The sequence below is a fragment of the Larimichthys crocea genome, chromosome XI (assembly GCF_000972845.2).
Source record: "Larimichthys crocea isolate SSNF chromosome XI, L_crocea_2.0, whole genome shotgun sequence".
Classification (NCBI taxonomy): Eukaryota; Metazoa; Chordata; class Actinopteri; family Sciaenidae; genus Larimichthys; species Larimichthys crocea.
In genome coordinates, this window is record NC_040021.1 from 21200816 (window position 1) to 21212403 (window position 11588).

An 11588-nucleotide genomic window follows, 5' to 3' on the forward strand; every position below is an offset into this window, starting at 1 on the left:
CCAGTAAGTTTGCCTGTGAAAACAGCTGTATGTGTTTTGGAGGAACTTGATGATGTAATCAGGGTTAATCGGCTGGAAGACAGAAATCCTGTATTTTCAAATACGTGCACTGGGTCCTAAATCCATACTATGTACTATATCTACAGTATACAGTCTATACAGTATGTATAGTAGAGTATTAAATCAAACTGAGACACTTTACCAATTTACCAATTCTAAAATACTTTCTGTGTTGAACAAAATATAACTTTTGCATGCTACTGCTAATTGAACTTCACAAAGATTTTTTAAAATATTTTTATAAATGTCTTTCCTGTCTCACAATATATTTGAACATTTTCAGCTCCTCCCTCGTACACTACATTGTGGGAGAAATATGAATACACATATACCATGGACGCCATTAACTGTGATTTACTGTTTCATGATGGACAGTAAAGTAAACTGTGGCAAACTATAGCTGCTGTTAGCTAACATTAGCTCAGTTTGTTAGCCAGACCGCCTGGACTGTGAGCTCAGAGAACCAGTGAAGTGTTTGTACCACTGGGAAGAGGGAGTTTTCAGTAAATATAGAAGGGGGCTTGGAGCTGGTGTCGTGCCAGAACCGGGGCTGAAGTAACATAGGTGAAGATGCCGAAGAGGATGATGATGGAAGAAGCTAAGAAGAGAAAAAGAGAGTGGCTGAGCAAGAAGCCATCGGACAAGAGTAAATCTGGAACTGAATTTTAGTCGTTGGTGAGAGCTTAGTGAAATAAAAGGCTGAAAGACAGACACTGAGCTGGGCTGAATGCTGTTGGACTAGTAAGTAATATCAGCTGGCTGCTACGTCTCGTGTTGTTGGCCTTGGTTGATGTTTAGCTGTTAGGAAAGTTGTTGACTCACTAGTTTTTGATTAGTAATTCATATTCACACATGTACAGCTGTCCATATTTACCATAGTGGTAATGCACTCTGAAACTGCGACAAATCACAAAAATACCAATTTCTTCAGCATGTTGCTTTAAGTGGCTTAACATCTATGCACTGCAACAAGCCCAACCCCTAAAGTCCAAGAATGAAACTGATTGCATTAGAGTGACAGCCCTGTGACTACTTGCCTGTGATAAGGTTTGCACTGTTGTATTTGGCTGTCTCAGGTTTCATGACTTAATCCTGTATCCTGTAGTTGTTTCCTCCACATAGCAGGGCCAGTGGGGATGGACATAAGGTACAGCTGTGACATGAGAAAGACCTGACGGTGTTGTATCGAAAAGACTTGGAGTACCTGAAGAATGAACAACAGTCAGCAGGAAGTAAGTGTTGCAATGAAATGAAGCAAGGCAAACAAGGATGTTAGCTTAGGTTGTGTTCAGTAACCAAGCAAAGACATTAGTTAACTTTAAACAGCTATTTGTGACTAGCCTTTGGTAAATCTTCACTCTGGAGCCTGTGAAATCTCCAATTTAAAAACGTATGTTAAAGAACGAGGAGCTGGACGGAGCTATAAAGACAGGTAAAAGAAAGCGATACAAACAAATGTTCAGTAAAGACCTGTGTAATCTGTCAGACGTCAGCAGACATCCAGGAGACAGAGTTTGGAGGTCCTGCCGTCTCTAAACAGAGGAGGGTCATCCACTTCTCCAACGGTGAAACTCTGGAGGAGGAAGACAGTGAGGAAGAAGAGGAAGAACAGTCATCAGACACAGACAGACCTCCCTTCAGAGAACCTGCAAAGAGGGTGGGACTCCGTGAAAAGACAAAATGTCATGTTAGATGTCAACAAGTAGCAGTCACATCATCTGTTGTTTGTTCTTTCTCTTCTCAGGCTAGGTTCTCATTTAAGACTGTGGCCGTTCTGATTGGGAGGATTTCACTGCTGAGTATGTAATGTAACAATGACGTGACAATTAAATCCAGTCAAAGCACGCTAGATAAACAGTGCTCCTAATTGTAGCTATGAAGGATGACCCACTGACTCACCATGTCTTTTTCCAAAATTAGCTTGTGATTTCCTTGGAGAGAGACTAGCTGGTGCACTAGGACTGAATGCAGCCAAATACCAGTACGCCATAGATCAGTATCACCGGGACCACAAGGTAATGTTAAGCTCAAGAGCAACATACTATCAAAAAGTTAAATATGGGGAGACTGTGTGATTTGTGAGGGTAGGAAATGGGATGAAACTTCCCATCTAGCGGGGCTATGAACGGTTATTTACTTGTCTTCCTCTCTCTGCTTTTCATCTGCCTCACTCACAGACAACGAGCAGCCAAACCACAGGCGACCATCTCACGGCAGGACAGGCAGAGGCGACCCACCTCTCTCCTCAAGTGGATGGGAGTCATTATGGAGCTACAGGAAACGTAAGATGCCCTGCCGATTCCCAGGAATGCCGTGATGAGAAACATATGGACAGAAAAGAAGGATGTCACAACAGAGGGTATCAAGCAGATGACGAGTATGCTGAATAAAATCAAAGGAATGAAAGCAACGTGGGTTATGATTTGATGTGAAAGCGTCTGATTAAAGTGCACTGTGTAAGAATGGCAGTGTTGTTTTAATGTTACATCCAAACTACGTGAAGAACAAAACTCACAAACTTAAAGAGATATATTTGTGTGGCCGCTGCTGTGATGCAACTGTAACAATAAAGATATACTAATAAGAGAAACTACTTCTATTCCTATTTGCTGTTAACATAACATTAAAAGGAGATGAATGAACTCAGCGTATTACACTGTTTTACATGACATGACTGACTGCTGGAAAAAAAATAAAAACATGAAAAGATGCCGACGAGGATGGGATTCGAACCCACGCGTGCAGAGCACAATGGATTAGCAGTCCATCGCCTTAACCACTCGGCCACCTCGTCCGCGGTGCTGCAACTCTCAACCAGTATCTATTTCAGTGTCTCTTTCTATGAATGCACCTGTAGTTTTATTTAATTAGACTAAACTTCGTGAACAAACAAAGGCTAATCTTAGCTAACGTTAGCATACCTTGCCAACGTGCTTGTTAGCCATGCTAATGTGCTAATACGTCGTGCTAGCGTTAATTACGACTAAACTTAGGTCAAACATTAAAAGTTGTGGATGTGTCGTGTGCAGTGAATATCCCCCGTTTGGTCCTCAAGCGTGCATTAGACATTTGCCCGGTGACATCTGAGTAAAATCAGGTTTACGACGTAAACAGGTAACGTTAGCGTTAGCTTACGAGCTGTCCGACACAGCTACTAAAGTTAGGCTAATTCTCAGAGCTAACGCTGACGATACTAGTAGTTAACAACGCTCTTATTATTATACATTGTTATGTATATTAATGGTTACCGACACTCTGTCTTCGCAGGATGAATACCATTTTCCATCCCGTTGGTTTCCTTCGGGTCTCTGTGTTTATTATTTACAACAGCAGCTCTGCCTCCAGTGTTTCACGTCAACTTCAGAAAGTAACGTCAACTGTACCACAGGATGCAACTGTTCAGCCTACTAACTAAACAATCACTAAGACGAGTACAATTTAGAGAATTATAATCACAAACATCCATAAACTATTCAGTTCGAGTGAGATTGAGAGAGTTGTAATACTACAGAGACTTTTTCATAAAAGATGAATTCTGAAGAGCACTGGAAACTGTATTAAGAGTTTAGTCAAAGCGACAAAACCACTGGGGCTGTACAGTAAAATATTCCGCCGTCTCATAATAGTAATCCACAAACATAAAACCGACAGCTGACCTACACTCAGAGTCTGTCTGTTTACATGAGCGTGAATCTGTGTATGATGGCATTGTAACATATTGTCAAATACTGTGTATTTGTCGCCATCTAGTGGTTGAAGTAAATAATTTACAGCCTCCACTTGACTCACAACAAGCATCACTCACTGTTACGAAGTCACTAAAGTCAAGCATTCACTTTCAAATCTGTCACCAGTCTAGACAAACATAGACTAGAAAACCGAAGCCTATAATGAGAGCTTGCACACTCCACATTAAAAACTTCCAGGGGCCTGGCTTTGTGTCGCAGCATGTTTCAAACTCCTGTTACAGAATTTGAACCTTTCACAGAACCTTTTGATGTTAGGCAACATATATAAATCAACATGACAATGTTAATACGATGGAAGGTTTTATGAAGGAAATGAGATCATAAATCAGATTACAGACACAGATAGTGTCAAAAAGTGCATATCCCTGCAGCCTGATGAGCATGCACAAACACTTCATAAATCAGCAACACTTGAGCCAAAGTCCTCCAGTTACTCTTTAAAGCAGACATAAATTTCAAAGGTCATATCTCTGCGTACACACTTAAACCAAAGCAGTGACATTTACTTGGTGACACTCTGGACAGTGATGGAGAGAGTACTGCTATTGTTTGGACTCGTGGCTCTAGCCACATCATATGCTGTAAGTATTTATTAATTCACTATTAAGCATGCATGACGTCATGTAACCGTTAACTGCATAATGACTTATGCTGCTTTTATTCTATCCAGATACCTGTTTCCCCTAAGGTGCATGGTATGTCAACAAGAAATTATATTTCCTTAAACAAATAACAGTTGTTGAAAGGCTGTGTGAAGACTCTGAGCTGTGTCTGTATTTGTGTTGCAGAGGTGTACGAGAATGGTGAGGATGAGAACCCCATCCTAAACCTGGGTGAGCTACAACAACAACAACACAGTGTGTGGCAAGTGTTGAGTTGTGTCTTTTTTTGCGATTAAAATATCCTTTTATTGGTTGTACCTGTGCTGCAGGTTCAGATGCCAACCTGTTTGAAGGGGACATTTTAATTCCAGTAAGTTTTATTTTTATGATTGAGAAAAAAATAATTTGAACATTGTTTTATTGATTGATGCTGGCAGCTTTGCTCTGCTGCCATATGCTATCTTATCACATCTTGAGTAACTTCAGTGTAATAGCTTTTACAGATAACAAGACGTGTTTTATTATGTGCATTTTTATTAGCTTTGATTATGTTTATGGTCACAATTTGTCATTTTTATATGCCGGTACTTACCCTTTTTTTTTTTTTACTGCAGAAAGGAAAGAATGCCCTGATTGACAAAAGATACAGATGGAAATTTCCAATCCCTTACATACTGGGTGATGATTTAGGTGAGTTTCTCTAATGTTCACTCAGCTCTGAACACCTTGTTGACTGTAAATACCCATGTGCTACAATACCATTCAAATCATAAAGGTAAACATCTGATTTTCTGAACACAAAACCTCCTCTTGGGTTTTTCCCAGAGTCATCAGAGATTTCTCTAACCACCTGGATGAAAAAAATATTCTGTCCTTCGTTGTGACTCTTTCTTTCCCTCCTCAGATCTGAATGCCAAGGGCTGCGTCCACCAGGCTTTTGAAATGTATCGGCTGAAGTCCTGCATTGACTTCAAGCCTTATGAGGGAGAGCAGACATTCATCAAGTTTGTAAAGAGAGGAGGGTATGGCTCTAATTGTCTTACTTCTGTTAACTATATTTGCAAAATCTACTGTTGATTAGCTGCTGCAGAACAGATGCTCGTCTACAGAGTCACACTATTTCATAAAGATTCATTTTGCCAAAGCTAGAACAGAAAATAGTGGCCACAGTCTAGAGCAACACTTAATGGATAATGCTAAGCTAAAATACTAAAAACTATATTGTAACATATTAAACATGTGGGGAAGAGTTCAATCTGTGATACAGCAATATTTACATAACGTTGGTTAGCATTGGCTAACATTAGCCACAACAAGAAGCTACTGGTCATTTTTTGGAACTTCAACCCTTATTTACACTAGGGGCAACCAAACCATGTTACTATTCAGTACTACTTGAAAACAGTTGGATAATGTCTTCTGTGGAGCTTCATGTCTGAGAAATGAACCCTATGTGGTGTTGTCAGGGTTATCCCTGTTTCAGGTTGAAGACCTAAAATTTATAACAGAAAAACTCTTTTATGGATTAGGGACATGGTAAGATGTTGACATTTGCCATATCTAACAAAAATATACTATTTGGTTGCATTGTGGGAAATGTAGGAATCTTTTTTTGCGCTTGACCAATACTTGGTACCAAAAGTCAAGGTGGCTTGGCCTCTGCTACTTCAGTTTTGACAAGAATGTAACACTAAGTCACTGGAACACCTGTTTAAACGTTGCTGTTTTCAGTTTAAACCACAACTTTAATCAACTGCTTTTACTGTCACAGGTGTTTCTCCAGTGTTGGTGACCAGCAGGATGGTCAGATTCTGTCTTTGGGGTCAGGCTGTGACCACAAGGCGGTGATCGAACATGAACTACTTCATGCTCTTGGATTTTACCATGAACAGTCCCGTACAGACAGAGATGACTATGTCGACATCTGGCTGGATCAGGTTACACCAGGTATGTCTTGGTGTAATGTAAAGTTGTTTCTGTAAAGACATCAATTTGTGATTTGGAGTAATGCCATAAAATTTAATTTAATGTTGTCATTTTTTGTGAGAAATGACTAAATGAACATGATTTTCCCTCAGGACTTGAACACAACTTCAACAAATATAATGATGACTTCATCACCGATCAAAACACGGCGTACGACTATGAGTCCATCATGCATTACAGGCCCTTCTCCTTCAATAAGAACGAATCCATCCCAACTATAACCACCAAAATCCCAGAGTTCTACAACATCATTGGCCAGTACCTCGACTTCAGCAATATGGACACCCTTAGGCTCAACCGGATGTACAATTGCTGTATGTATACACTTGCAGGAATTATATTTACTGTGTTAATATTCTGTAAAAAGCATAAAATGGACCAAAACTCTTTAATTGACTTTCTAAATCCTCACCCCCACCCCTCCCCAGCTGGTCCTCTCACCCTACTGGACCAGTGTGCCTTTGAGTATGCCAGTATCTGCGGGATGATCCAGGCCTCCTCTGATGATGCCGACTGGGTCCACACAAAGAGCAGTGTGGGTTCAGAGGATCACACACTCCTGGGACAATGCAGAGGTTGCATAGTGTCTCTTTTAAAATCCCAACTATTGACTGGTGTCAGTTTAGACATCATGAAAGAAATCAGCAAAAAGAAGTTGTATGCTTTAATAACTTGACTTATTTTTGATTTTCTAGATGCTGGGTACTTCATGCACTTTAATACCACGGTTGGGAAGCCTGGGGCATCTGCTTTGCTTGAATCCCGAACACTTTACCCTAAGAGGAAGCTTCAGTGTCTGCAGTTCTTCTACAAGATGACTGGAAACACAGAGGACAGGCTTGTGATATGGGTCAAGATGGATGATGGCACAGGCACTGTTCGCAAAATGCAAAAAATACACACCTTTTATGGTATGTGTTGAATGTTATATTTATGAATGATGTATTTCACAGCCGCTACCTCGAGCTTCTCAGTCAACACTTTGCATCTTGGCAAATATAAATTTCAATATTTGTTCAGCTGCTCAGTAAAATTCAAATAAAATAATTTTAAGGCATCATAAAACATACAAGTTAGACATTTGCTGACTGTCTACACAGTTAAAAACGTCACACACAGAGCCGATGGTTAAAGGTTTTCCTGCTGTAAAATTATTTCAAAGGCTTGTTGACAGTTAGATTAGGACATTGATACCACTGTCATCTCTGTGTGCTTAATATTATGGTGAGTTTAGCTATGAACAATGACTGAAAACGGAGAAAACAGCATGGCTTTATCCCAGGTTAGATGCCTGTCTGTCTTTATACTAAGCTGAACTAATCATATGCTGACTTTAGCTTCATATGTTGCATATGCAAACAAAAATGTAATCTACTGTGAGTTAAGTACTGTAACAATTTCTTGGCAGGGGCATGGGTTTTATAAATATCCAACTCTGGACAGAGCCAAGGCAGCTTTCCCCTCTGCTTCTTGTCTTTATGCTAAGCTAAGCTAATTGGCTCTAGATTCATACGTAATGGACAGATTACAAATGGTATGGATAATTTCATCCAATTCTTGGCAAACCTTTTCTGAAGATGTCAAACTACATTGTATTCCTTTGCAGCAAATACATATCATCCAATGTAACATGAAGGCTAAGGGCTAGATTTAAGCAAACCCTCACTGCATCATTATCCCAATACTCAACACACAAATGATGTGATGTTTGACTTTGTGATTTTTGTTTCATTGTACCCAGCTGATTCTGATCACACATGGAAGATTGCTCATGTACCATTGGAGGTAGGAGAGAAATTCCGCTATGCTTTCCAAGCCGTGCGTGGTGCATCCACTGCATCCCCCGGCGGGATCTACATCGACGACATCAGCCTGACTGAGACACGCTGCCCCAACAACGTGTGGAGGATCCAGAACTTCTCTAAGATCATGGAAACAGCCAACTTGAACACAGTTATTGACAGCCCTCGTTTCTACAGCCCTGAAGGCTATGGTTACGGTGTCCGCGTCATACCGTTGACGAGTTACTCTGATCACACAGGGAGCTACGTTGGGCTGTACTTTCACCTGATCAGTGGGGACAACGATGTGGTGATGCAGTGGCCAGCGATAAACAGACAGGCCACCTTGGTGGTGATGGACCAAGACCCAGACATTAAGCTGAGGATGTCCACCGCTCGCAGCCTCACAACTGATATGAGGAAGAGTAAGTGCTCCTTATCTATTATCCCCAGAGGCTTTAAGACAAAATGGAGCCAATAAATATAGCCTAATTCTAAGTTTGCTTTCATGGTGTATGTCAGAGCTCACATAGACTGCCAACATGTTCCATTGGACAGTACTTTTCAAAGCACAAGTTAACATCAAAAAAGGTAAATTTGTCGGTTAGATTTTGTGCTTGCATCTGAAAATCTTTTACTGATGAGATGCGCTGTGAAGCTCCAGAAGACAACCAATATCTTCCAGTCCAGATCTTACCATTTGAGCAAATCTCTAAGCTTAGGGATCCAAAATACAGCAAGATGTTACTGAGTAAGTGGTGCCCGGACAGAAAGTGATGCAAATTGTGCAGACATTATCTGTAAGCTAGCAACATACATACCAACTTTGCGTGTGTGGGAGTGTGGCTGCATTATGCTCAGCCTCCAACCAATCGTAAACTTCACCAGGAACTGTGGTTCTTCCTGTTACTTTACTCTAGGCTCAATTATTTTTTTTCTCATGTTTCTCTTGTAAAGTTTATGAAGCAGATGCATGAAGCCACAGGCACAAAATTAATTTTCACTCAAGCTGAAACAATTCACACTGACACATCCTTACCTCAAATCACCCAGGCAAATTCATGTCAAATGTGCCTGCTCATGTCTTTCCATTAACTTTTTATGCAATTCTGCCACCCCTAAAATTTACTTTGTTCACCCAACTGAACACACCCTTAGAGTCTACAGGCATGAGGCTGTATCTAACCTTTTGAGTGCTCAGGTTAGCATGTTAACATGTTCACAATGGCAATGGTTGCATTACGATGTTAATTGTAATGCAACCATTTTTCTGTTAACGGAAAGGTCAGGGACCACCAAAGTCATTACCATTCATTTGGATGATCAATCCATCCAGCAGTTGTGTGATTTCAGTCTTGATCAAAGTGGACTGGCCAACATCCCTATTCTATAATGACTCAACCATTACACGGGCCAGCTTGCATCAATATAAAGTCACAGGTCGTTCTTTGATGGCTACTGTATCATACAAATAGTGGGGTCAATTCTCACATGTTGTCTTTTTGTGTCCTCTAGCACCAGATGGAAACTTCTTTTGGGATAATCCCTCCAAGGTTGGGACCTTGGATCCTTCCTGTAATTGCTACAGAGGTAGTTCGTGGGGCTGGAGGAACTTTGTCAAGCACTTCGACCTCAGGCGGCGCAATTACCTCAAGAATGATGATCTCATCATCTTCATCGACTTTGACGGTTAGTGGCCTGTGTTAAAAATTTGGGAAGTGTCAGGATGCAGACATGACAAGTTATAATTTATTTGTCCTCAGACATAACGTCACTGATCAAAACAGAAGTTCCCATTAAGCCAAAGAAGTAAGATCAGATCAGACTGGATTTCATATCATGATTAACTGGAGGTAAGACAGATATTTTTCTGTTTCAGAAATTGCACCACACTTCTTGTTGTTGTCATGCTAATATGAAATTACTTGTTTCCATTTAAAATAACCAGATGTACCATATGCAGCTGTGATGAGAAGAACATTATTTGAAGATGAAGAAAGGATGAAGATTAAATGAAGATTACTGCTGTGCCACAATTTCAGAATCATACATACATAGTTTACACAATTTAAGTTAAATTCAGTATATGAAAGCCAAAACAAACGCATACCAATCATTTTGAACAAGTTATTTCTTATTGAACTGTCCTAATAAAAGCTACTGAAGAACAAGCATGTGGTGTGTTTCTTTGCAATGCAAATATTAAATTTGTACTCCTTTTAAATTCATAAACCTGTATTTACATTTGGTTTTCATTTGGTATATAAGGATACAATAAGGTCATATAATGAAACAGTAATCAACATGACAACAAGCTTTTTCAACTCTGAGAAAATACCCTTAATAAGCCTGATTATGCCAGTCTCTTGTAAAAAGAGTCTATCAAAGCTATTTAAATAGGTCTGGTGTTGGTGGTTGTGATGGCTGTTTCTTGTGGTTAGAAAACAATTGATTAATGTAAACTCAGTTAACAGTATTAACATAAGAAATCATCATCTTCGTACATAACTAGTTATCTATTTACATTCGTGGCAGAGGCAGAAAATGGCATGAATGAGTCAACTTTTAAAATGTTTGATCAGTGTGAAACACTTTACATTAACCACCTCAGGAACAGCTACTGCATCTTCCATGCCAACTCGACACTCACTGAATGGCTGGTGCAAAACAATAGAAAATACCACCTTTCTCTCTCAACAAGAAATTGGCTAACAGGACACAATGTCGGGCTGAATCAGTGAAGTGTATCAAAATGGAAATTCTGTCTGGTTGTCTCAGTAGCTAGACCCCAGGATAGTTTTGCTGCTTCATTGCACCATCATTCTTAAATCTGTCTTTTTTTTTAACCTGAACTTCACAAACATGTAACAATCGATTGCTCAAGTACACCTTTAATAACAATTTAATATCAGCTGCATTGACATTTAATACAAATAGGATCTTAATCAGTATTTAAAGATAATGAGAATGAAATATAGCACCTTATCAGGCATTAAAGGTGTAACACATGACAGATTAAATTCTCCTGATGAGTGCTCTGCTCTTTGTATCATTACTCTTGAGTCAAGGACACACAATAAATGAGCGATAACACTTTATAATGAGAGGACAAATTATATACTTAGAGGCTGATTGAGCAGGACTCTTACACAAAAATGTGTCTGTATCCGCAGAGATCCTGTGATCTGCCCTCGAAAAAAGTCATCAAAAGTACCTTCTTTGATAACCCTGCAGTAGCTACAACATGATAAAGTGCCCTCTAGGGTGCCCTTCTATTTGGAAAAACACCATGCATTGCCATACAGGCTGCCCTACATGCTAGAAAATTATTTGGCCTCAGCCTGCCTCAAATGGTTAAATGGTTTATAGTTCACTGTGTAGTTTCATTAGAGAGGTGCACTACTTATACT

At 39.9% G+C, this 11588-nt stretch overlaps 2 protein-coding genes, 1 long non-coding RNA gene and 1 other non-coding gene across 6 annotated transcripts; 2 read left to right on the top strand and 2 right to left on the bottom strand.

The window, feature by feature from the left end:
• The first annotated feature begins 1150 nt into the window (after positions 1-1150).
• On the top strand, positions 1151-2702 carry LOC104939905 (protein FAM177A1). Its single transcript, XM_010756444.3, has 5 exons — positions 1151-1292; positions 1547-1717; positions 1805-1859; positions 1981-2075; positions 2238-2702. The coding sequence occupies exons 1-5, from the start codon at positions 1272-1274 to the stop codon at positions 2448-2450; spliced, it is 555 nt and encodes a 184-aa protein (XP_010754746.2). The 5' UTR covers positions 1151-1271; the 3' UTR covers positions 2451-2702.
• On the bottom strand, positions 1154-3708 carry LOC109140572 (uncharacterized). Of its 3 annotated transcripts, none has more exons than XR_003463157.1 (4): positions 3337-3708; positions 2198-2352; positions 1531-1633; positions 1154-1264 (listed from the first exon to the last, which is right to left on the bottom strand). It is a non-coding gene; the product is annotated as an uncharacterized LOC109140572 (long non-coding RNA). The 3 variants fall into 3 exon arrangements; XR_003463158.1 differs by having other exon boundaries at positions 3313-3708; XR_003463156.1 differs by having other exon boundaries at positions 3309-3708.
• On the bottom strand, positions 2773-2854 carry trnas-gcu (transfer RNA serine (anticodon GCU)). The gene has a single exon. It is a non-coding gene; the product is annotated as a tRNA-Ser (tRNA).
• A 21-nt stretch (positions 3709-3729) lies between the features above and the next one.
• Positions 3730-10346, top strand: LOC104939906 (meprin A subunit alpha-like). Its single transcript, XM_010756445.3, has 14 exons — positions 3730-4390; positions 4480-4504; positions 4598-4642; positions 4741-4781; positions 5026-5101; positions 5316-5433; positions 6183-6358; positions 6490-6711; positions 6826-6972; positions 7093-7308; positions 8139-8603; positions 9694-9867; positions 9942-10031; positions 10127-10346. The coding sequence occupies exons 1-13, from the start codon at positions 4337-4339 to the stop codon at positions 9989-9991; spliced, it is 1809 nt and encodes a 602-aa protein (XP_010754747.3). The 5' UTR covers positions 3730-4336; the 3' UTR covers positions 9992-10031; positions 10127-10346.
• Positions 10347-11588: the final 1242 nt, after the last annotated feature.